This window comes from Heliangelus exortis, chromosome 1 (genome assembly GCF_036169615.1).
Source record: "Heliangelus exortis chromosome 1, bHelExo1.hap1, whole genome shotgun sequence".
In the NCBI taxonomy this organism is placed as follows: domain Eukaryota; kingdom Metazoa; phylum Chordata; class Aves; order Apodiformes; family Trochilidae; genus Heliangelus; species Heliangelus exortis.
Window position 1 is genome coordinate 185,626,762 of NC_092422.1, and position 26,268 is coordinate 185,653,029.

The following is a 26,268-nucleotide window of genomic DNA, read 5'->3' on the forward strand; positions in this document are numbered from 1 at the left end:
TCTGTTATGTCTTAGAAATGCTTGGTGCTTGGCATTGATCATAAAAGGAATACAGACAGACATCTTGCAGGTATTTTTGAGAAGAATCCCAGTCAATCGGTGTTGAAAAGGTAAAACTTTTAGTGTAATGTTGTTTATGTTCTTGTGATTTTGATCCTGCACACTTGTATCCCAACGTTCTCTGCTTTCAGATAGCAATTTGCAGCTTTAGTGTAGTTCCAATTTAAATATATATGTAACCTTACAGTGATATTAGACTCATATTGTCTCTAACTTCTCAGCATCTTGGGAGATGTGATGATTCCCTGTGGTGGTGTGATCTCATGAGATCTGAGAGGTGATTAGAAATGGCACAGTCCAGAGTCTTGATATTTAAAATTGCTCAATAAAGGTCTTCCCTTTGGAAAACATCTTTATGCTTACAAATATGGAAAGTGGAACTTCAAGGTCCAGCATCACTTCCTCTTTCTAAGGTGCCAGGTAGCTGATATAACGAGAAGGAATCTAAGCTACAATTCCTCTATAGTATCAGTATTATCCTTCCAAAAAAACTTTATGTGGTTTCTGCTTCTCTGAAAAGCTTATTGCCTTGTGCTGAAGAATACATATGCCTTTTTAGAAATGAAAACCACAAAGACAAAAGGCAATGAAAACTTCCTTTTGTTCTCTGCTACCTGACTTCACAGCAGGAGAGCTGGAACAAACATTTCAAAGCATCTCAGTTCTTATTTCATAGGAGACACAGGGGTTTGAAGGACAGGCAGAAACTGCCTCTCCTTTTCTGGAGGTGAAAAGAATGGGAGGCTGCAGGTGGGCTGTCCATAGGGGACCAGGGAAACAGTGGAGGAGTGAAAACAGAGTTAAGAAGTCTTGCATTTTGAATACAAAATAGATGGAAACTAAAAAAAAAAAGAAGTGGAATACGCGTTGTCTTTTATTAGTGATGAATTTGAGCAGTGAAAACAAGTAGATGGGCAACAAAGAGGGAGTAAGCACTGAGAAGTTCAGCTCTGCAACACCTAGCTCTAAGGAGGTGCCTTTTCTACTCTTAAAATCCTCAAAGTAAGACTTTATTCATTCCTGAGGATTTTGAGACACGGTCTGTTGGGAGACAAAGCCTGTCTGATACAGCTGTGGGAAAACTGATTTTTTGTTTGTGAGTGCTGAAACAGAGACAGCAACTTTGAGGGTAAGTGAAGGCTAAGAGCAATGGTTCAGCAAGACAGTAAAGCTTCTTAGAAGGTGGCTCACAGCAATTTTGGTCCTGCTCTCAAAAACCAGCAAGGTGCTTATCTCTGCATTTACTATCCAGTTATGATAAAAGTAAAGCCAGGTCTTTCAGTGGGAAGAAACTATAAAGTGTGGCTTCCTCTGCAACAGTTCAGTGCATAATGTATGTAGCAGGGAGGTAAAGGACTCCTTTCCAAATTCCCACTCTACTGGATTGTTGAGCAGAGACAAATTCAGGTCTCCCAAACTCTGGCTTGTATTCTTTGCTATCAGCAAAGGTAACCTGTTCTTGCAGTCCTTTAGGTTGAAATCAGTTAATCTTACATAAATAATAGTCTTTTGGTTCAGGCATCTGAGCTGCACTCTTCCTCATGAGAATGCTGTAACCCTCCAAACCACAGAGCTGGACACTCAGTTTGTGACTACTTAATTATCCATTTGTAATGAAAAAAGCACTAAAGGAGACACCAAGACAGACTTTCCCACCTACTGAGTAGCCAGGGACACTTTCCTGTGAGGGGGAAAATGCCATTAGACACTACTGTTCAAAGAAGGTAGAGGGAAATTTCCAATTCTCCCACTAGTGCCAATTCTTTGCAGCATAAAATGATATGATGGGACTTTTCCTCTAGCTCCTAACAGGCTTCCTTCTTGGTTTTACTTAGTATGTGAGCTTTGGGAACTCACTCTGGTTCGGCCATCCAAAGAGACATGAATAATACTGAGGCAGAGAATGTGAAGATGGTGGTTCAGTGGCCTCATTTTATGTGCTCTGGGACATGTTCCCTGAAAGAAAATTAGATGCTAGAAGGAGCTTCAAACACTCTGCAAGTGTGCATGATGAAACAGTGTTGTTCCAAAGCTTTTCTGTAGAGCTACACCTTATTTAGCTTTGAAAATCAATTCCAAAACACTTATGCTAAAATAGGGTGTCTGCATTTCAATCAGCACTTGAAGAACCTTTTTTAGAATACAGTGCATTTTTTTCTTTATACAGTAGGCATCAGTAAACTATTAATATTTATCAGCATGTCAATAGATGCTGAAAATTTTAAAAAAGAGGAGCCTCTGATTCTCAGAGCCATGAGTTGGTTAATGTTAATGTTTGAACGATAGCTATATTATTCTGTTTTAATTTGAATATGGAATAAATTCTGACTTAATGATCTTAGGGGTCCTTTCCAACTATACTGATTCTATGATTCTATGTAAATCTATCAAGTAGTTATCCATTATGTCAGAATTGTGGTAACACAGGACTCAGGCTATGCATAAGGTTGTGATAATAAAATATTATTAACTCAGGATTAGTCCTCACTGACAAGCCACAGTTACATCATCAAAGTTATTCTGAAGTAGTGGTTCTGCTTGCTTTCTCAGAATTCTATTATTAATATATGCTACAAATTCACTAAAATCTGAGCACATTTCCTTAAAAAATTGTTAATATGCATTATTTTATATTTAATTTCACATGCAATGCATCTATGTTGGTTTTGTTACCTGTCAGTTGCTTATAGGGATGTCTCTCTCTAAATGGTATAAAGCTACCATGCTTATTCCTGATGCATCAGATGATGTTGTCATCTAACCTTGAACATGGACTCCCATCCCCTGGGGGGACCTGCTGTTTCTGGAAATTAACTGCATTGTCAAAAGCATCTTTTTGCCTTATGCATATATACAGTCTGCCCACAGTGAACACAGTTATGCAGAGTTTTACATAACCTGATTTTTTAAAAAAAACTCCTGCTCAAACTTGGTTTTGGAAAATCAGGATTAGAAGTTGCTAGGTCACACTCTGCAGTAAAGGGCTGAGTGATTCACTATTTCTAACTTAATTCCATCTGATTGTAACTGAAATTGCTCTGACATTTTTTAGATGTGGACAACCTGAGAGTCCTGTCTTTTTCTGTGGATGAATAAAAAGGCCATTTCACTTACAGCCTTAACATGGTGTTCTTCTGGGTTCAGCTATGTGTTTTTCTGACCTTTACATGGATTTTAGAGTTATAAAAAGGAAAGTTGGGAAGAAATAACTCACAGGCTGTCCAGGCTCGTCTCCTCCCAGGATTCTGAAGCCAAACCCAGACTCCATTCTCCGAAGGTGAACATCCAACTCCTTGTAATCTGGACCTGGTTTAAAGGGAAATCCCACTAAGCAAAGCATTTTGGCTTTGTCCTGAGAATTTACACCATCTTCCCTCCCACCTTGTGTTCATTGCACATGATTAATGGCATCCCGGTTAGAGCTGGTGGAAACAAATGGGAAACAATGTGTTGTACAAAGACAAGGAAGAGACTTGAAAATGTAGTTATCTGGGAGGATGATTATGTTTGGTAGAATATAATAAACCAAGCTTGTGCACATTCACAGGAGAACAGTACTGGGAACATCTCTTCAAGACAGAGCTTATAAAGGTGCCTTCTTTCTACAACTGATTGTGAAACACACTGCTGTTAATCCACCTCTGGCTTTAATTTGTGTTTTTCCTTGCAGTTCGTTAAAATCTAAAGGGAGTAAACTGAAATGGGAGATAAAGATACACAGAAAAACTGTCAGTTCAACTTCGAAAAGATGAATAACAAGTTGTTTTAGTTCCACATACAGACATAAACCACTATGTCTCTATCTGTAATGCAGCTTTTAAGCACTCCAATTGCAGGTAATACTTTCAACAAAGAGTTTTGACAAAAGCAATCATTATAAGCCTCTGACTTTTAGAGCTTACAATGAAAGGTAACATCATTAACTTGAATTCCTTAATGCTACTCAATTAAAGTAGCAGCTTTATGAATCATTAAAATAGTGCTTCCATATGTCTGCATAACTTGCCTGTAAATATACATTCTGTCCTGGTTAGCAGGTTAGGAACACAGTAGTTTTTTAAAAGTCAGATTTTTGTAAAAATATCTTCAGATTTTTTTGAAAGATACTGCAATTTTGGATCTTGGTGTCTTCAAAAAACATAACAAAACAAAACAAAACAATAAAAAAAAGAAAAAAAAGAAAAGAATTTTTGACTAAGATTTCAAATCATATAAAGTGAAATAGTAAAGACTTAAAGGCCTAAGAAGTTGTCTATTTGGCTACTGCTTTGTCTGAATGTTCAGAGATGCTTTAGCTTCATCACCCAAAGCAGGACAGTGATTAAAAACAATGGTCAGATTTCCCCCTGGACTGTAAATTGTGACAGCTTTTGGCTAATATCAGCTTGTTGCCAACCCCAAAAGACAAAAAGTAATGACCAGATTTATCTCAGCAAGCTGTACTATAGCGTGTCTTCTTTCCTCACGAGGGAATGGACTACAGATGGCTTAAATGCAGTATTTCAGCAGCTCTGATTTACAATATTCACCAGAGCCACTAGAAGACACCACACAAATGGCAGAGTTGGGCAGATCCTAGCTTTAGTCTGGGATTAAAGCTCATTCAATTTTAGTCCAGTCTTGCCAAAACAGACACGAAACTACACGGAGTGACTCTGTACCAGGACTGTGCAGTAAGAATCCTCTCTAGACTGAAGCACAGTGATGCTTTTGTGCCTTAATGCTTGCAGTATGTTAACTTAATGCAAAGATTGTTTCAAAGTTGTGAGATGCAGAGTTTTAAGATGAGACTTGATTTGCTGTGCCTAAGTGTAGCAAGGATGGGACTCAGTACTAGGCAGAGGATTTTGTAGGTACACACAATACACACCAACAGTCTGTCACAAACCAAGCTCTACTTTTATATGTGCACACATGAATGAACATGCACAGCTGGGAACACATTAAGAAAGGATAGGAATATCATGATGTAAAGAACACACACTCTGGCACACTGACATGAAAACTTCCCTCACACAAGTACATTGACAATGCGGATCCAAACCAATGTTGACACCAGACACCAAAATAATAGGCACTATTTTTAAAAAGAGGCCATTTTCCTGCCCATTTAGAATGGAATAGGGAAGCCTGGTTTACCAAGAAAAGGTTTAGGCTAAAACCAAAATTATATGGCCATACTTTCCTGTAAGATGTAACACAGTTTGGAAGTCTTTAGATCAACTGACTATGCCCCCATAGCTGGAAGAGCTTTCCTTCCCAAGGAGCAGGAAGTCTATGGAGCCCATTCTCTTCCAACTCTTTATCAGATCACTGAAAAATGCTTTCAAAAATTAGCATTATTTTCTGTTCTATCAAGTAAACAAAACATGAAGCTGGAAAAAACCCTGAGTCAGCTGGTCCAGATCCCTGTTGTTGCAAATGTCTACAAGCCAACAGCGTACAGACCTTACCAGCAGAGACACAGGCATAGGTAACACTGGCACCTGAGCTTGTTTCTCATTCAGAATTGTCACTGCTGGATAATTATTTTACTTACTTTTTCACAGTAATATCATACTATCTCCAGCTACTGACTAGTACACTTCAGAGCATTTCCTCCACTACTGCTTCTGGTTGTTTCAGCTTTCATCCTTGGTTTGATGACTCCATTGGCTGCACTGCCCAGCTCTCCATTGCTCTGGAGACAACCACACCACAGATTTCTGAAGTTACCTGTCTGAAAGTGGATCTGATTTACAGCTCTAGTGTTTGTGTTTAGGTCATTAATGAAAATAACACAGAAGACTTATTGCAAGACTCTCCACTAATATTACCCTTCCAGTCCAGAAACTGTTCTTTTAGTAGAATTGCTTCTCTGCTTCCTAGCAATTGCTCTTTACATTTTGTGCTAAGCACCCTCTTCTCCAGACTGACAGGGGAGAGCTCCAATTATAATGGGCATTTTTTAAAAAGTCTGATTGAAGTCTAGAATTATTAAATTGTATCACTTTTTATGTGTAAAAAATCAGTTACCTTATTAGTCTGACACAATCAGTTGTTGGTGAACTCCTTTAGCATTAAATCTTAGTTTATACGTCCATATCTGCAACTAATCTTTAATCAAAAATATGTTCTGAAGTCTTGCTGGTGATGAAATGCCTTTTCTCCTGTTTCTTAAAGATAACTAAGTTGTTCAGTACTATCTGTTTTTACCACAGGAGATCATGCTTAGTGGCTTTACTGAGAGCCTCTGTTATGTACCAGCAGTTTCAGTATTGCTGACTGTAGAGTGATCAAATATTCCTGCCCGTATAGGTGATTATATTTAATCTGCTATTTCTTCAGTGTTTTCTTGTCTACGATTCTGTGTTTTTTTTGTTTTGTTTTTTTTTTCCCTAACAAAGGATCATTAAATAAACTAAATTTTGCTTTTTCTTGCTGAAGCAAATATTTAGTTGATCATACAAAGAAAATTACCTATATTAACAGAAAAATTATGATCCTGTGCCTTGGAATATACTGCAAACATTGTTAATATAAATTCATTATGGAAAATGTACCTTTTTTCTCTGTAAACTAGATTAGGATCCTGTAGTTCATGCCAAGTAAGAAGAAATTAATGGACCTACAGACATAGTAGTCAAGCCAAGACTGAATTAGTATAGTCTTTTGAACCTTTTGCTTTGCTTGCAGTCAACTTAATGTCCCATCTCCTACCAGTTTCATTGAAAGAATAGTTTCAACCTTAAGACAGTATTTCTGATCACATAGTGTGGGTATCCTGTATCAGAATGACAGTGTTCCCTGTTCTCCCTTGCCTCCCTGCACATTTATATTACAAAAAGAACTTCAGCTTTGCCTGCTAGTAACTTCATTTCCTTTTTTATAGTTATAAAATTTTGTTTCTTGTTTTTGTGTAAAATAAAACTTTCTTAACTTATCATTCGGCCTAGAAGAGATAAAAACACAACACAATTCACTTATCTACATTATAAAACCAGCCAGCTCCCCCATGAATTTGAGAATGTGTGACAAGCTCTGACCTGAGCTTTGCTGCACAGTAAGGAAAGTAAAGATCATTGGGAAATTTTGCTTTCCAGTTCCTAAGAGATGGGGAATTTATTTTCAATGTAAAGGTACCAGAAGAGATTGTTACTGAACAATAGTGAGATCATATAGCTGACGAAGTGATTAGCAGCCTTTAGCTGTATTTCTGTTCTGTATTTATTTGAATTTCTGTGTGAATTACACATTGATAAGTACATATGTAATTGTTTCTTAAAAGTATGTAGAGAAAATACTTCCCTGAAGATAATTAATTAATTTTCTGTATGAGTCAAGGTGCATTTTTACAGTTATGAACCTTGTATTTATAGGATGATGGTGTAGATTTTGAGATGGATTTTTTTTCACTATATTTCTTCTATATTGCAGTTAAAAAAAGCTTGAAGACCTTTGTTGCACTAATTTTACAGTCTTTCTGGTGTACCCAACTTTAGTTCTAAATAAAAAAATAAATGAATTTGGACTCTTTTGCTGAAGATGGTGAAGATATTTCTTCCATATAAATCATTACTGTGAATTGTGAATAGAGATTGACAGAAATCTCCAATAATTTTTAATCTAATTTTCAGATGTTCTTGAAAAATGCAGAAAGCTTGAAAACAGAGACAGGTCTATTGGTCTGCAATGTGAGTAGCTTTCTTACAAAACATGCAGATTTCCTCTTGATACTTATAAAGAGGAAAATATAATAAATAAAAAATACAGTTTAAAAACCATAAAAAAATTGGTACATTAATAGTGTTATTCAACATATAAACACTTCTGATGTATGCAAAAACAGCCCAATATCACATCTAATTTAGAATCTCTCTCCAAGAGGTGTAGAGCTAGATGGTTTTAATAGGATTGTCAAAACAGCCTGTTTTAACATGATCACATCAGGAAGCCAAATATTGCTGTTTTTTAAACAAGTCCATTGTTACTTTACAAGACCAATGGTGATTCAAACACTTGAAAAAGCTTCTGTTTTTCAAAGTTTTTTTCTCTTAGGCTTTTATAGAACAAGACATATCTATGGGAGCAAGGAATGGGTGGGTCTGCATAATTTGTCAGTCCTGTTCTTTTGCAAATGAAGATAGAAAGAATTTCAGTGTTACACAAAATATTACCTTAGCTTAGATTTGGGAATGAGTTACAGAGATAGCTTTTTATGTTAGAGTGAACACTAATGTATGAACGCACATGTAAAATATCATAAAAGATACATAAAGACTGGTGGAGGAAAAAGAAATACTTTTCCTTGCTTAAAATACTAATCTATAATAAAAAAACTCAGTTAGCATTCTATTGTCCCACAAAGATCATACAAAAACAGAATAGTGACTAGGCAGTCATGACTGGGCATTATCTAGAGAAATGATCAGAGAGAAGAACTAAAACACAAAATGAAGGACAATTATTTTACAGAACAATGAAGGCTAAAGAATACTTGCCAGAGGAATCCACTCGAAAACCAGTCCTGGGCAGCACTTGTTCTGAATAGGAAAACGGGGGAATTAAAGATGAAATACATTTCTCAAGTTATTTAAAGATGCAGCATCAATTTCTCTGCACTGTTTTGAATGTCTAACATCCAATGTCTAATTTTTATTACAGTTTTTTTTTAATCCTCCCCTCCTTCCTGACTTTCTAGGTGGTACATGTATGTGGTCCTGCTAGATGTAGATGTCCCTGTCTATTTCTACGCAAAATGAAACAGATGGTAAGATGGAAATGTTCCTTTAACATGGCATAGGTTATGTTGAGATAAAATTGTTAATGTGCTTAAAGAGCAGTGACAATAGTTGTGCTTTTTCAAGTACAGCGATAGAAGGGTAAGTTTAATGTCTGTGTTTAGATGACTTGACCACAGCTTTTATTCATTTCAGCTGTAAAATGTCTTATCATCAAGAAGAGCAAGTTTTTCCTAGAAGGAAGTACATTGCCAATAACTACAACTGGTTGTATGTGAAGGCAAACACAGGTAAACCTATTTTTCATGAAAATAGTTTTGAAGTATCTGTATTTCACTAGATAAAATGCAGCAAATAACTAATTTGTTTTCCTATGTAACTATTTTACTGGCATTAGAGAAATCTAGAACAAGTCTGTAGTTGAATTCAGTTGAATTCATTGCACACTTCCTTTGCTGATTCTGAAATGTTCTGACAAAGAATTTCTGTTTTATTATTTCTGCAGCATCCAGCATGAATCGCAAAACATCCCAAACCAGAGGTGATTTCCATTGGCTTATCAACAGCAAAAAGGTAAATGAAACTCTAGTGCATTTACATGGCTCTGAGCCAGAATATCATACCATGCATATTTGATGGTATATATGGGGTATGGTATGTCACGTTGCATTGGTAGGACACTGATGCAACACACAAGTGTCTGTCTTCCTGAGGCAGAAGAAAGACAGGAGTGGATTTAATACTATGAGTAGGTAGTTCCAGCTAGGAAGGAGCCAGAAAATGCACTCCAGGCCAGCAATTTTAGCTGGGCTTTCTGGAAATATATGGGTGTGGTGAGAGAAATGAGGAGACAGGATTATTTCTGCAGGCAGCTCCTTACCATTTTGGAAGGGTTTAGGCTAAAGTTCTGCTGGGCTGCCTCTGAAAGGCAGCACGGATGTAATGACTGCAGACTTGAGTCAATACTGAAATAATGCTTTAGGGAAAAGCCATTTTCCCAAAAATGAAGATTGAGGCCACTGAACATCTTACGACCTTCTTCGTAAGAGGATATACATAACAGCCCTGACCTGCTCAAATTCAGATTGCTGCTACTCTGCTTACCTAAAATACAGTCTAGAGATACTACTAGATGGAAACACCCTTTTGGATTTGGTCTTTCAGTCTTATTTGTGTTCACCTTCTGTGTTAGGAGTTGTGTCATGTGAGCTATGGTGCTTTATTTTATAGGTGGCTGCACATCTTTACTTTGGTGGTTAAGAGGTAATTTCTTCACACACTTCAGATGTGCTACCTAAATGTAAATTATTCCACCAGCACAACTCCTTAAAACCAGAAGCTTTGAAACTGATGCTGCTCTACAGCAAACTTGGAGAAATGTTTTTTTTCACTCACAGCCTTTCAAGATTTTAATGGAATTCTTAAAAGAGACAGAATGATTTCAGTGTACAGAAAGCAATTTCATCTTGATAGTCTCTATTAGCTTTTAGGTTTGAAAGGACTCAAGCCTTTTCTGTTGATCAGCCAGCTAGATCTTTTGAGCTCCTGTAAGATTGGCTCATTCTGCTTCCATTTCTGTTTGCAGTCACTGAAAATCACCTCAGAACTGGCCTCAAGCAGCAAAATGAAAGAAGCACGAGCATGCTCAAACTGTTCCAAAACAGGGGACAATTCAATATGTTAAGACAGCCACATTAAGTTATCAGTATATTTTTTGTAAAATATTGTTTGCAGTCAAGCAAAAATGCCTGTCAATGAGGTGGTTTCCACCAGAGCTAATCCCACTGAGTTGGATCTGGCTTTTTTCCTGAATACATATTTTTTTCCCCTCGCAGGACTTCATACAGTGTCTTGTGGTGTTAATTAACATCTCATGATCACCCATTCCACTTCTAGCACTTGCTCTCATTGTAATTTAGAAATTCACACATAAGAAACTTGGAACTTTTCTATGCTGAAGGTGCTGAATGAAGACTTCAAGTCCTTAAATGTGTGATCACCAAGAAGATAAATTTAAGTTCAGACCTGTATTTTTTGTAAAAACAGCAAAGTAATGGTCAATTTAGGAAGAAACTGCTGTCAGCAGTCTGGGTCCTTCAGCAGTACAGGATATTTGTAATTATGTCACTGGCACTTTGAAAAATAGAAAATAACCTCTAAATAGCTGGGCTCATGTGACAGTCAAACTGCTAACAGAAAACTTCAAAAGCGGAAAGTGCTGTGAAGAATATTTAACATTAGCAACATTTCCCTATGTCAAATGCAGATGTAAAGGTATTCTTTTCAAAACTCACACAATTCTGGGATAAGAAACCCTACAAAACAGCAACTTCCAAGTGAAGAGGAAGGACCAGGAGGACTACTCCTCAGTCAAGCAGAATGCATGCATTTGTGCACACCCTGGTACCTTGTATCTGCTGAGAACAAACTGACTCAAAAGCTAATTTTACCAAAATACTGACTCTAACAAGCTCTGTTTGATAAAAAACCTGTCAATTACGTTTTATAAGAAATTAATCTTTATACAAGGCACTTTGAAAATTCTCACTTACTTATTATTAAATTCATTTTGGCATTTTTTAAAAAACCTGTGACTAATTTAAACCTCCTAGGAAATGAACTAGCAGGAGGCATGTTTGGAGAGAGCAGGATAAAGACACCAGACTACCCAGCACTGCCACCATGAACAGGCATTCAAAATGCAGAAAGCTTTTAAAACATTGGCCTAAGGTTTGTGTATTCTCCATATAAAGCCTTTTTGATTGCACTTTTGTGGCTATGTTGTAATGAACAATTGTAGAATGAAATAACTAGAAATGGAGCTTGAATAAATGGTAAAATTGCTGCATTCATTTTTAGTTCAGCTATCCTGTCCTAGAAACAAGACTTGGGAAAGTAAAACTGAGAAGTCTTCTGAACTGCTGGTTCTATATAGCTGTAACTGTAATTAATCTGCACCATGGGGACTACTCCATGTGCTCCGGAGAATGACATGCAATTGAAATTTTGAATTCAATTCAATTGTGAAATGCAGCTGTGCATTTTAAAGGGTCTTGCTATACATCAAGGTTTCTTCCATATCAGACCAATGCAAAGACAAATTTAATTTTGCTATTAGAAGATAGAATAGCAAAAAGCTTGCACATCTGGCTTCATGTTTATCCTCAAAGAAATTAAACTTGCAGTTTTGAAACTGAAAGCTGCAAAATATTTTTGAAAATAGATAAATAGCAAACAAGATCTGGGACACAATCCTAACTAAAATGAAATGGATAGTAAAATATCAGAATTCTTTGCTGTCAAGATATAGCCCTAAGAGCAAAGTTCACCTAGAACATGATAGAAGACCAGTGGAGTCACTGGTATTCTCTGGAGGTACAATTATGCTGATGAATGATGGGGATTATAAAATCTATGCTGTGCTATTTTCTGGATCATATTTTGTTGAATGCTAGAGCATGGAAAAAAACTAGCACTAGGAAATATTTAATTTTAGCATTTCATTCCTAGCCATGCTTAGGTAAATATGAATTTTACAAATGAGAATGGGTATGATCATGCTGAAATGTCCTTTCCAAACCTGGGCAAAGCATCAGTTTGAAACAGCACATAGGCACTGCAGTTCCCACTGGTCTGATGCACCCGGAACAATTCCCTAATGCTTACAAGTCAGCTTTCTTAAATTATTACTTTGACTTCCTAAGTGCACCCTATCATTTTGCAGATGAGAATCTATTTGTATACCTTTTAGTAAAGCGTAAATTGTTTAAGCAAAAGGAACACTGCATCTTTATTACTGCCATCAGTTGTAAAACTGACACTTCATATTAGCATAGGTCATTTGGAACCTACTTTACAGTCCAGCAATCATAATCACTTTACATCCACAGTACTGTGATGATGATATTCTCATAATTCCATTTGAAGATGGCTTTGGTTTCCCTGTCAGTTCTTGTAACCAACAAATCCATTTTGCCATGGCAAGTAACTCTTTCTGCAGTGATGAACAGTACAAAATTATTTTTCATTGGTCTGATGAGTTTCTTCTCCTTTTCTTATATCTCAACTCTTATTTAAAAAAAAAAATTGTATTTATTTAGAAATAGAATTTTCTAGATCTTCTCTGTGCTGTTGCTTGGGATGCTAATAGATGCAAGGAAAATAATTGTCTGGGATTTACTTTGAGAAATTACCTTCCTATAATTCAGTTGCTCAGACTCTAGGTCAAGGAGCAGTTTGATGATAATATGCAATAATTAGTAATTTCCCAATACTCTTATTTTCTAAGTGAAGGCAGGTTTGTCTTGTTGATGTAAAGAGCAGTAACCGGTGAACATAAATATTGAAAGATATAGCAAACTGAGCTCAAGGAACGCTTAAAACTAGAACCTAATTTTCTGAATTTATAGTCTCAAAGCCTTTGCCATTATTAAAATAACAACAACTTTATATTTCTCTAATACTTCACAATATGTATTTAACATTATCGCAGTGCTATGTACATACACAGATATGTATATACCTTTTTAAAGCACTGTAACCAAAATGTGATTTTTTTTTAGACTACAGATGAACAAAAATGGGGAAAATAGCTAGAGAAAAAAAAGTTTTCTCAAGAAAATACTCTCTGAAAAATTGTAGTAATAATAAACGAATACGTGAAAAATTTCCTTCAATTTTTAAGACTGTAACTGTGTAGGTCTTCAGTCAACAAGCACTGACAAGAAAATTCTACTTAACTGTAGACTATGCCATAGACCCCCTCAGGTGGTAATGAATTCAGTTCTATACATCTAATATCTTTTATGTGTTGCATGAGTACTATATTTAGGAAACCTTGATTGCCTTGGTATTTCTCTGGAATGATGGTGTTTTCAGTTACACATTATCAGTCACTACAAATCTGTCTGACAATTTATTCTGATTGCTGACACTTACAAGTAATATCTGTGCTGAATACCTGCAGTGGCATCTCAGAGGAATGGTAGTCTGTGAATTTGTATTGAAATGCTTGTCTATGACCCTCAGAGAAAGTTATTCATAAATCTGCATAAGAAAACACCCTTATTTTATAAAGACTAATAATGTGTTATGCTACTACATCTGCTATTTACGTCTCACATCTGTTCATGGTTTTGGTTCTTTTCCACTTTGTCTAACTCTGGCAGAAATAAAAATTACAGTGCATTAGACAGATGATGGATTTGAAAGGAACTTGGGGAATTCATGATGGCATGAGAAGAGGAGAAAATAACATGGGAGATTTTGAAGGAAGGAATTTTTGCCTTTCCAGTAAAAGGTGGAACTGCAATTGTTCAGATTTCACTTTTTATCTCATTTTTCCTACTGGCCTTTCTGTATCACATCACAGTCTTGGACTACTACACTCACTCATTGAAAGAAAAATGTAACCTAATTGCTGTAAAGCAAAGTTTTATTTTGCTGCTTTCTTTAGAGGAATATAAACCAAATTTTCCATTATATATTTTTTTAAGTAGAGAAATAGTATACCATTATGATTCCAAAGACCTTTCTCTCCCCTGTTTGATTAATGTCTGTCAACACAGGCCTCTGAACATAGTTTGTTATAAACTGTGCATTTATGACACTCTTCAATGTAAAATATGAGAGAGTAAAGAAAATAAATCAAGAATGCGTTCTGCTAGTGGATGTCAGTTTCTACATCTGTAACAATTGATGTCTATCAAGTCTTACAATTAATTTTATTAATAGGAAATTCCTGGTCTGGTGTTTCAATTTTCCAGCTCCAGTACTTAACTTTCATGATTATCAGCAGAATTATTTTGTCACACTTTTTCATAAGTTTTTGCAAGGAAAAAGGAGTTAAAAGATTTGCCTTTAAGGCATCTAAAATTCATAGTTGGATGGAAAAACAAACAAGAATTAAGTTGTTTGAGTGGGTCTTTGCTTCCATTTCTGAGGTTTGCAATATAATTTAACAGCAGGTTCTCTTTACCAAAGAGAATCATTGGAGGGGGAAGGGTGGGAGAGGGAAGAAAAGAAAAAGAAAAAAAAAAAAAAAAAGAGGCAGAGAAAGGGAGAGCTACAGCTCCAGGAAGGAAAGAGAAAGAAAAATAATTTCCCCTCTTTTACTTTCAGGTAGCTATTTTGGATGATGTGATAATCATCAGTCTTTGGTAACATTTTATGCTCCTTTTTTTCCTTTTTGGCGACTTGGAGCTATCAAGTGCAGTTGACTGGTGGCAGCATAGGCAGGTGACAGCTAACAGGTGTGACAGGTAACACCTAACTTGTGACAAGCAACTTTCCAAGGAGCTACAACTTACAAAATAGAGTTGCACTCCACTTTTATACTAATGCATCATTTGATTTGTCTCAAATTTGCACTGGCAGAACCTCCTCTGTTTTGCTGCAGCAGTAGTCCTTTGTAATTCATATCTGATCATTAGAAATTGAAATCTCCCTGTCACATGGGGCCTTGCAGGTGGAAACACATTCCTGTCCAATGAAAATAATAATTTTTCATGAAGACATTGGGCTTGAAGCCTCTTTCTTGCTATCATTAGATGGCGATGACCACATCTAGTGGAGAGACCAGAAGCTTGTGAATCCTGGTCTAGTTCTTGTTCTGCTTTGTCATGTGGCTTGTGCTCCTCAGAGAACTGCCCTGTGATGCATAACTTATCATTTCCCTGAGAGGGAAGCAGGAGGCTTTGATGAGATCCCAATGAGTGCTCACTGCAGTGAGACCCTCTGAGAAAAGGATGAAGTATGAAAATGATCTGTTTGGTAACAGTCTTTCTTTTGGAGTTTTCCAGGTCATAACTGTTCATTTCTTTGCACTATTTTTAGAAGATGGACCTCCTTTTTACTGGTCTTACCAGAAGATGAGGCAGACTTACTTTGAGATAAGAAATAACTAAAAAAACCCGAAGAAGCTGAACATTTCCTTTATGTCTATGAAAGATAACTAACCTGACACAGACATATGGTTGGAAACTAAGTGTGCATTATCTCGAAATTTTCTTTCCTATCTACTCAATTTGGATGACAGTTTCTTGACTCAGTAATGGATTTCCTGTCTGTTGTTTCTCTCACATCAGGAAACACTACCATTATGTGGAGGATAAAAGCAATCAAAGGCTTGATGAATTGAATTTGCTAAAGAGTGTGCTAATGGCATTAGAGAAATAAAAATGTCTGGAACAACAGAGATGTTTGGAGGAAGTTATTTGTGACCAAGAAATATGCAGATGAGATAAAGTTGGGAATCGAGGAATCAAGGCTTAGAGAAAATGTTCAAATGATACCAGCATCAGAAGAGAACAACTTAAAGCTTTCAGGACTAGCTGAAAAACCAGGACACTGATGGAAATCTGGGAGGAAGGGTTTTTCAACTCTCACTTTCTTGTTTTAGGCCTAACAGTTTCATTATTCTTAATTCTTATTTTGTCTAGGTAGGTAGCAGAAAAGGGCTTGTGTACAAATTCCAGTTGCCTCTTGGACAGAACTCAACTGCAGTTAAAGTCTGTTAGTTAAAGTCAGTTAAAGTTAAACACTGCCTTTAGCATAGCTCCAATCTATGAGCTGTCAGCTCTTCCTTCTTGGGTAATATTTGCTTCTGAACACATCAGATTATATTAGTAAAAGATTGGAGCTGATGTTTTTCAAGGAAGTATTCAGAAAACTTGGAGAGGGCACTTGTGAATAAGGAAGAAGTACTGAATTCTTCTATTGAAGGGTGCAATGTATCTTTTGGTGTAATATATGATCTTTCGGGGTTAAAGGCAGTCTTTGTAGCTGACATCAGATCTATATTCCCAAAGTTTTAGGGAGGGCCAACATGGACTGAGTTTATTTGCTTTCATTAATATTTAGGACATTTCTTTACATACATTTGGGATAAAGAAGACAGAAGTTGCCACATAAATATATATACCATCCATACATATATGGCATGTATAACTTTTTTGTAATTGTCTTACAAATGTACTTTTTCAGTGCAGGAGGTATATAATCTGCACTTCCATTCTTGACTTGAACCAGAGAAGATGTTTCTGACTCTGCTGAATGGAAAGTGCAGATTTTTGCTAAAACACTTCACCTCTAGAAACTACCATTGTGGAAAGGAGTTATTTGTAAGGGGTTTCCCCTTCCTTAAAGCAGTATATGAAGTCTAAAATGTTATCAATAAAGGTGCTGAACTAGAAAAAACCCTTGTTAACAATGGAATTGTTTATTTGTCCTTTAATTTTTCTTTATACTCCCAATCAAAGCCTTTTGGGGAACAGCACTTTAGTTCTGGCAAATCTTTTTATCTACTTGTTGATCTAGCCCGTAATATGCAATGGCAAGAGAAAGAGGACAGATGTCTGAAAATTATTTTCAAACTTTGCTTCAAGCTAGTCCTTCATCTTTCAAACCTTTATGGCCTGCTCCACAATGTATCTTGATCCATAGTTTGAAGAGTTTTAAAATTTTAAAATCTATAGCCTCTCTTTGTACATTGTCTTGAGTAACCTGTTCAATCAAGAATGCCATCTGGAGAAGAGGAAGATGCTACCTTAAGTAAGGTATTTTATTATATTAAAATAGCAGCTTGCAAATGCTACACAGTGTTTGCAGATACGTTGGAAACCTCAGTTCCGAGTCCTAACAGTTTATAATTAAAGACTGAATACTTGTTATAGGGTATTTAAAGTATGTTCTGAAATACATATTTATGGGGGATAAAAGATACTTGGTATTGCTGAAAAGAAACAGCAGTTTATATAAATGCTCAGATTTAAACTTGGGGTCTTAATTTCAGGAAACTATTTCATACTTAACCCCCCCAAAACAGACATCCCAAAAAGGTCTGGACTGTGGGAAGTGAATTTTATGGTAACAATCTCCCTTGAAAGATTTTCCACTCAATAGACCACACTGTGGCACTGGCCACAGTGGCAAAGAACTGAAGAATCTGAGACATGATTTAGGAACCTGATTTAACATAGAGCTGATATAAAACCAGTCTTGGTGTTTTTCCAGCATATCCATCCTGCTGAGAACTGGAAATACCAAAGTCAATTGGGAGATGCTGATGCTGTAACTAATGTATAAGGGCCAGGACAAGTAAAAGTGGCACCACCAACATACTGTTTGGGGCAGTAAGTCATTTCCTTCAGACTATACCTCTGTATGCTGAAGAAATTTTTTCATACCATATTATAGAGTATGATAGTTTACATTTATATCTATGTCTCAGGGCCTGACTAATATTAATGGGCTAATCTGAATCAGCTGCTGTGCAATATTTTATGTATAATTTATAAAATAATTTGGTCTACAAATGAATTTATAAAATTAATTCGAAGGTGGTATGTACTAATAACTGCTATGAAAATGTTTGCAGTTAAACTATTTTGATGTTTTGAACCTAGTAAGTGTAAAAGCTCTGGGGAATATAGAATAACAATTTCAGCTAAAATGTCCTTGAAAATAAGGAGTAAATAAGCTTAACCTCTGTCACCCTTGTTGGTGAAAATATGTGGTATTCTCCCAAAACCCATGAAAAATAAAATTAAGATGGGGATCTTGGTAGCTTTGTATTTATTGTTTTGCATTGATCTTCAAATAGTACTTATTACTACTATGGTTTTCTCTCTAACCACCAAGAACAACCTGATAGCTTGTAAAATTAATTTCTATAAAAGCAAATAAAGCTCAAATGCCTTTAATAAACTTCACCTTAAAGTGAAAGTATGTGAAAGAATTTTGCATTTATAAACTCATATCCTCTTATCAGTTAACTATGAAGAAAATGTGCAAGAAAATGTGTTGGTACATATAGTGTTCTTCAGTAAGGATTTTACAGTCAAAATGAGAAGAGTGACAATATAAGACAAAACCTATCAAAGTCAACCTTTAGGATCTAGGCAATACCTAGGAAAATGTATGTGTAGAATTTTTTAATACTTTAAACAGTCTCTATTAATAATGATTGTAATTGCTTTTTTAAAATTAAAAATATGATTACAGAAAATTTTGTCAGCAGTGACACACTCATAGGCAGAACTTAAACTCCTAAATGGTCAGCAGGGTGAACAGGGCTTTCACTTACGCCTACTTTCATAAATAGCTCTTGATTTCTCATACAGCTCATATGGGTCAGGTTTTCGTGGATCAAAGGCCTCTGTTGAATCAGGAAATGAACTCCTGTGAAGAGTGGGTGGGTAGGGAATATTCTGTGGCATAGCTGGAGCAGACAGGCTTGTTTGAGGGCTGCCTTGATTCTCCCATCGTTCCATCACCTGGAATGAAAACACACAGAGAATAAAGATGAAGATTTGCAAAAAACAGTGACTTCTGTGATGAGACCAAAGACTGATTTCAGTTGAAGACATGTTTTGTGAAATTAGCATATCTGCTTTCTGCCTTTTGAGAGAAAAGGTGTGTGTTGTGCTGTTTGCTTAAAGACTTTGTTTAATGTACTTATTAATTAGTTGCTCATGGGAAGAAGTGATCGTTCTCAGATACTATGACCCCATGAGGATTATGGCCCAGTGTTACCCCTGAAGCATGTTGAGTGCCTCTCACAGAATGAGCTGAGCTATTGGAAGTTATTCTGCTGAAGGTGGTATCTGAGGGTCTGTGAAGATATAATAATCAGATTCAACAAAATATGTAACTGCTTAACAAAGAACTGTCTGGACTGGGTAGCAACTGAATGATCTTAATGTTATTATCTTTGCAGAATGCATGAAAATAGCTAACTGCCCAGGGAAAAGCAGATTACTGTAACTGTTCACAGAATTTACAGCTCTGATTGAAGAGAAAGAAAAGAAAACTGAAGAAAAAACTTATACAGGAGGTATCTGAGCATCTAGTGATAGTCAAATATTCAATGCTAAAACACAGAACATGGTGAGAGAAAAGTAGGCATTAACCTGATAGAGACTTTCTCATTTCTTACTGTTTCTTTCTTACATAAAAATTACTTTGACATCATCCAAATAAATTCCCAAGCACAGGATAAGCTTTCCATCTCTTCCTGATCATTTACAGGAGAGGAGTATACAACAGTGTATTGTCTATGCATGAAAGTCACTTCAACTCATGTTTTCTCCACGACACTCCTAAGTGGTCACACAAATACATCAAGCCAGAAAGGAGATCGTGTGAAATATTGTGCAAAAAAGGACCTGGGGAATTTACATTTTTCTTTCTGAAGGAGTTTGCTAATAATTAAATTTCATTGCAAATATATTTGTAGAGGTTAAGCTAAAACACAAATACTTATCCCAGTAAATGGATATCTGCCTTTCCCTGTGACCCCTCCTGAATCAAAGGGTGGTAAAATCTCCAGAGCAATGTGGTCTCACACATAACCTAATAAGCACTTAATTACACAAAAAATGACTCTTAGAAACAAACTGCACTGTGCTTAAATACCACTGACTTCTAGCATTGAATCAGCAGTGCCTTATCAAAGATGATCACAGGTTTATAACAAGTTTGCACTACAAATTGTGTGATTATCATTTGCCTTCTGTTCCTTGGTTTCAGGAGGCATTTGGCCCAGCAGGTAGGCTTTGTTCTCTATTCTGATGATTAAGAGCATCAGGTTTTTTCCACACCAAATATGTATGGACTTCAGATGTTTTAGAATCTTCCTGGTGAACATGCTGAGTAACAATCACACTGCACATCCCAGGTGATCTGGCACTCTGTGCTTCATACTTCAAAATAAACAGACTATGGATACTGGCTACTCAGATTGTTGAGGACTTCATTCTTTATACAGTGTAGTGTCATAATTGCAGCTGTGCTTCTGTCAGAGTTTCTTCACTTAAGTAGGGCTGGTTCATTACAAACAATAAAGAGAAGAAAGGTCTGGGGACCTCAGCTGATCAGAGGATGAGTGTCATGCACTAATATGCATCGGGTATGGCATTTAAGTTGAAAAACGAAAGTATTAGTGCTATGAAGTAATGGTAAAGCTATGGGATACTGTATTCAATATTAACCAATGTTGTTCAAGAAAGACATTTTTTTGTATGTTTAATACAAAGACAGAGACTAGGATGTGATGATATAAGAGGGCACTGTAGGTGTGTAGATTCTATGCAATGCAGTGTCATATGTAGATACCTCAGTTGCCATAAAAAAGGCTTAGATACAGGAAAATACACAAGGTACCTTCAGACATCCTTTATTCTAAGGTAAATTCACCCCCTGTGTTGGATAAAGTCACATGCATGTCGCAATATTACATCTTCTAGCTCTTTGGCTTTACAGGAATTACCTTGGGTATTATAAAAATATATATAGTATATCCTTGTATCATGGAAGTGGAAATTCAGGGTTTCCAGAAACAAACTCGATTATGATCAGTGCAACCACAGTAGCTGTCTTATCACTATGAAGCAGAAAGATGTGGGTCTCTGTCTACCTAGGAGTGAATGTTTTCTAATTTCTTGGGCAGTGACTGAGAAATAGAACACTTACCTCCTTCAAAATGTGAAACTGAATAAAACCCAAATATTTAAAGAAGGCTTTCTAAAGAAAAATGAAAATTTAATTATCTTTGATAAATCTTTGATATGTCTAATTCTTTCTTGCTGGTTAGCACTAAATATTCAAGTGTGAACAAGCAAAACATTTTTACTTGTGGGTAATACTGATAACATGAATAGACACATAAACAGAAAAACACAAGGGGAATCACATCTCCCAAACCCATAGAAATTAATTAAATAGTCACATAGTGTTTTGCAATGTCAGTTACCATAACACCAGACAAAAAAGGCTCCCTTGGAAATGAGTAACCATGGTACTGAGGGAAGAGCATCAAATCTAAGCAGGAGTAATGGTTTGGCAACATTGCTCAAGCTGATTCTGCACTAATAATATTCACTAATCATATTGTATTACAATATGATTATATATGATATATATATATATATATATGATCATATATATAATATGCTCTATAAGCACAGGACATTTCTGTCAGCCTAAGTTAACTCCAGGATGTTGTGCACACTGGGATGCAGTGCATGTCATTTCTGAGCCTCTGCCTTGGGAAGATGAGCTTGTTTCTTTTCTTCCAGGCAATGGCCTGTGGTCAGCTTTTTGCTTTAAAGACTGGTGGGTGCCTCACCCCTGTGCAGCTAGAGGTGCAAGGGAGCAGTAGTAGTCACCCAAGCAGAAAAGATATGTGGGTTTGGGCCATCTAAATATTTTTCTTTCCTGTTATACATCTACAGGACTGTGCTATGGTGTTGGGAAGGCTTTCTAAACCTCCTGGTGCTGGTCTTACTGTTTCAGACTGCCAGCAGACACTCAGTGCTTCAGGGACACTTGGTTTCAAACTTAGTGAATATTTCTACAGTTAAAGTGGTAACAGACAGAGGAATGCACACTACCATAAACTGGTTACTAATTTGTAAACCCTCCTGCTGAGACTACCCCAGACTAGACTAGTTGTGGCTGGTCTGCATGCAGGTACAGTGCTGGCATATTATTTTGTGAGCCTTGGTTTCCTTCAGATTATTGCATGAAGAACTTGCATCACCCATTTTTTTTCTCTGAATTCTGCTTTTTGGCAAGTGCTACTTGAGTATGAACTTTATATAACGAAACTGTGCAGATGGCCATCAAAATGAGCTGGTATTTATATATTTGATGTGTACGTAAACAGGGTGAGCACAGACTAAGGAAGTCTTAGAGCTTTAAAAAGTAACTCCAAGATCTCTATTACATTACTTTTTACCTGAGGTTAAAATTTGAATGTCCCAGTCAGACAAGAACCTTAAACTGGTGAGAACAAGGTAGCCCTTAAAATTCATGTTTCTTTCCTCAAATGTCTTGCTCCTTAGATGAATGAACAAACTTATATGATGCTCTAGTACAATGCATCCATCCTCTAGACTTTTATATCAAAAGCACCACAAGATGAAATAGTCTTTATGAAGGTGTATCAGCTGAATAATTAATTGCTATTTCTACTTTACATGCTACAAATTTATTTTGGCATGCACTAAACATACCATGCCATTATGTGAGGATGTGAAGTTTCACAATAGATCCCATATATCAACCCCCCAACCCCCAAAAAATAAGAAAACTATAAATATTGCTATTGTAATTTCTACTCCTCTTAGATCTCTGCAAGCAGAGCTAGGGCTCCTTTCTTCTGCATTAGAGATAAGCACTGCTTTAAGGTCTTCACAATCTAAATAAAACAGTAAAATTTAAATAAATCTCAAAATAAATGAGAAAACTAAAAGTAATAGCTTGTGATTTCTTTTTATGCTGTGAATGTTGTATTCAAAAAATGTTGTAATGTGGCATCAATAAAATAAATACCATTGCTTACAGTCTTACAGGAGTAAAGGTCTTCATACCTTGTGATTTCTTGTAAAAATTACAGAAACAGAGAAATGCTGGTTAGAAGTCACCTCAGTAAGTTAGCTAGTCCAAGCTCTTACTTGAAGTGTGACTATTTCCAGCTCTAAAATTGCTGATTTTAGAAATCACAGCCATTTGCTTAAGGCTGTTAAGATCAATGCACTTGTAAACCAGAAAAAAACTGCATGGCCTCCATTGCAGAAAGATTCCCCATGTGATGGCCAACTAGGCTGCTGAGGCCTTCTGCTGTCCTCTCCTCCAGACCCCCTCATTTTTGAGCCTCTGTGTTTCTGGTTCCTGATATCCATTATAAAATCAAGATGATCCTTTCTCCTGAGTGCTGCAGGCAGATCCCAGTTCAACAGATCTGTAAAGCTTACTGGTGAGGCCACCCCTGGTGCTGCCTCACCTGGAGCTGGGGCACTCTGAGAGGTGTCTCATGGGCTGGGAGCAGGAGTGTTAGAGGAAAGTCTATGGAAATTCACTTTGAATGAAAGCAATCTTATGAACTCTATGTGTATAATTTTGAAAAGGAACTTACAGGCTTTGGAGTTTTCCACGGAGAAAAGAAACCTGAAATAAACAAAAAATAATGTTAGCAGAGTTTTCTGATGCATAAATTGGAGGCTCAGTGGTGTCTGTGTTCCCATTCTCATTCAGGTCTGCAGGTAATACTGATATATATGAAAATTCTCTACACACAAGGGGTGAAAACACAAAACACAAGGGATAATTTCTACAAAAAAATACACACATAAATATATATATATATATATATGCATATCTGTATATGCATATGTATATATATATATGAAAGTGGACTTATTGAGATCATTGCCATACTTTACAAACAGCATGGGATTAGGTTGAAATTAAAAGAACTAAACAAAAGGACTTCCAATTGTCTTGGTGGACATTGGATAAGACACCAAATGACCTGGTGTTGATGTGTCAAATGCAGTAGCACCTTTAAGAAGAAACAATTCAGAAAATCCCAGCAACAAAACCTAATAATACAAGAGAGTTTTTTAGAAGAAAAGTCTGGAGAAAAATAACTTTCATCAGCCTAGTTACGGTAGTCAACTCTTGGAAGGGTTGCTTGTTTTGATAGTGTCCTGCCTTTTTGTCATAGTTAGGAAGTGATCAGATACATCTCCCTCCTTTACACAACTAATTATCTCTTTTTCCTTGGTTACTGACTGACTGTTAAATTACTTTAGTGGCTTTCAGGGATTTCAGCTATTGTAGCTTACAAAAGGTTAAAACTCAAGATACATTCTTTACAAAAAGGAGATAATTTGAAAACTTGCAAACTGATTTTATGCTGCACAAACTTAAAAAACTTAAAACATATTAAATAAAAAGCAGCATTGCAAGGGATATTAGGTCAAGTATTTTAAAATAGTAGCTTTCAGCATAGCTTTAATTAAAAAACTCATTCTCATTTTACTAACAGATTAAAAAAACAACAACAACAACAAAAAAACCCAACCAAAAATACCCAACAAAACGATTGTGGACTTTCCTAAGTAAGATTAAAAGCTAATAGCTTTTAATAGTTCATCTTCTTTGTCAGAAACAGAAATGGGCCTGAAATTGAGACATTTAGTAGGAAGGCTGTTCTTTCATTAAAAAGTGAGTTAATCTGTAAGAGTAATACTGACAATTATTTCTTTTTCTCAGGTGAGTCTAGAAAAGAAATTAAAATCACAAGAACACAAGGGAAAGTATCTTTCTACAGACAGATTACAACTGGAATTATATTTGTACATAATATTTAAGGTTTCCAGAATTCTGTGATGGTAGTGTAATTTTTTCCTGCTCTGATACCTAATTCATTTAGACTCAAAAAATATCAGAGCAAAAAAATAACTGAGGCTTTTGCAGAGTGATGGTGGCTGCCTTGTAATGCTGGTGTGGAGGCTGATACTTCTTTCAAGCAAAAAGGATATCGGAAAAGTAGACCTGGAAAAGTTTATGCTTACTAACTCTACAGTGTCTGCTATATTAATGAGTACACAGATTTCTTTCCCTCTCCAAATTAAAGCTGAGAGAACAGGCAAACTGGCTTGTACATCAACCTCAGTATTTGAGCTTCTGTAGTAGAAACTTATTAAATAACTTCTCGGATGGCAGATGGATACCATTTTACTAGCAGCTATTGTTCTGAACAGCTAATGAGGGTGAAAAACCAAAAAAGATAAAAGCTAAAGTTAAGATTTGAAACTTGTGAGGAGGCTTACTGAAAGGTATCTCTCATCAACTGCCCTGAGATGGTGTTTGGAAAACACTGGTAGAGGTAACATCCTGTCCTCATTGCTAGTGGTGCACCTCCCATAACATATTGTCAACAAAAATGACTTCAGGTCAATCTGAAAGGTTTTTTTTCCCTATTTATTTTTGTCTCCACCTTAATGTGTTTAGCTTGAGTTATCAGAATTGTTTTTTATTCAGCTAAAAATCTATTATATACTTATAAATGAAACAAACAATGACATATACATCAAGTGAAGTTTGTTTTAAAAATCACTCTATTAAAAAAAATTCAATTATTCACCCAAAGAAGGAGGACTTGGACTTATATTTAGCTTGGAGGCTGCCAGACTGCAACATACAAATGACAACATCTATGGTAAATAAATAAATAAAAAAATAAAACAGCAATATTTATTCACACAGCATGAAATTATGTTAACAAAACTAGCTATACAGGATGCCACAAAAGAAAAAGATTCAAAGAAAGATTTAAAAGAAAATGTTAGATTTCCACGTGTACAACAGCATGTAAGAAGCTAAAATCACTAAAGGTAACAAAACTTGGAACTGATTAAAAAACGTTCTTCAGATTTAAATTCAGGCCTCATGGAAGATGCAATGTTCTCTCACCTATGCCAAAGACTACGTGCTAGAATAAATAGATGAATGCCTAGTTCCACAAAGCAAACCTTACCTTATATCTTTCATGTATTTGCTGGCAATTTTAATGTTGCCTCACATAACACCTGTATCTTCAGTAGAACTAAATACCTTTTTTCCCAGTCTAAGGAAAACTGACCTTTAGACAGTGTATAGCATTATCTGTTATTCAATGTGAGGCTTGTTACGGATATTT

At 36.2% G+C, this 26,268-nt stretch overlaps 1 protein-coding gene across 8 annotated transcripts in view; it reads right to left on the minus strand.

Annotated features, from left to right (window-relative positions):
• The window catches only part of MAGI2 (membrane associated guanylate kinase, WW and PDZ domain containing 2), a 694,924-nt gene that overhangs the window by 63,885 nt on the left and 604,771 nt on the right, over window positions 1–26,268 (minus strand). For 4 of the 8 annotated variants that reach the window (XM_071734034.1, XM_071734033.1, XM_071734031.1 and 1 more), the window contains 3 exons: window positions 23,698–23,729; window positions 18,865–19,054; window positions 3,275–3,366 (listed from right to left, as the gene is read on the minus strand). In XM_071734034.1, the coding sequence (XP_071590135.1) occupies window positions 3,275–3,366; window positions 18,865–19,054; window positions 23,698–23,729 (314 nt within the window). Of the gene's footprint in view, window positions 1–3,274; window positions 3,367–8,540; window positions 8,583–18,864; window positions 19,055–23,697; window positions 23,730–26,268 lie in introns of all 8 variants that reach the window. The other 4 variants (XM_071734029.1, XM_071734032.1, XM_071734035.1 and 1 more) reach the window with 2 other exon arrangements.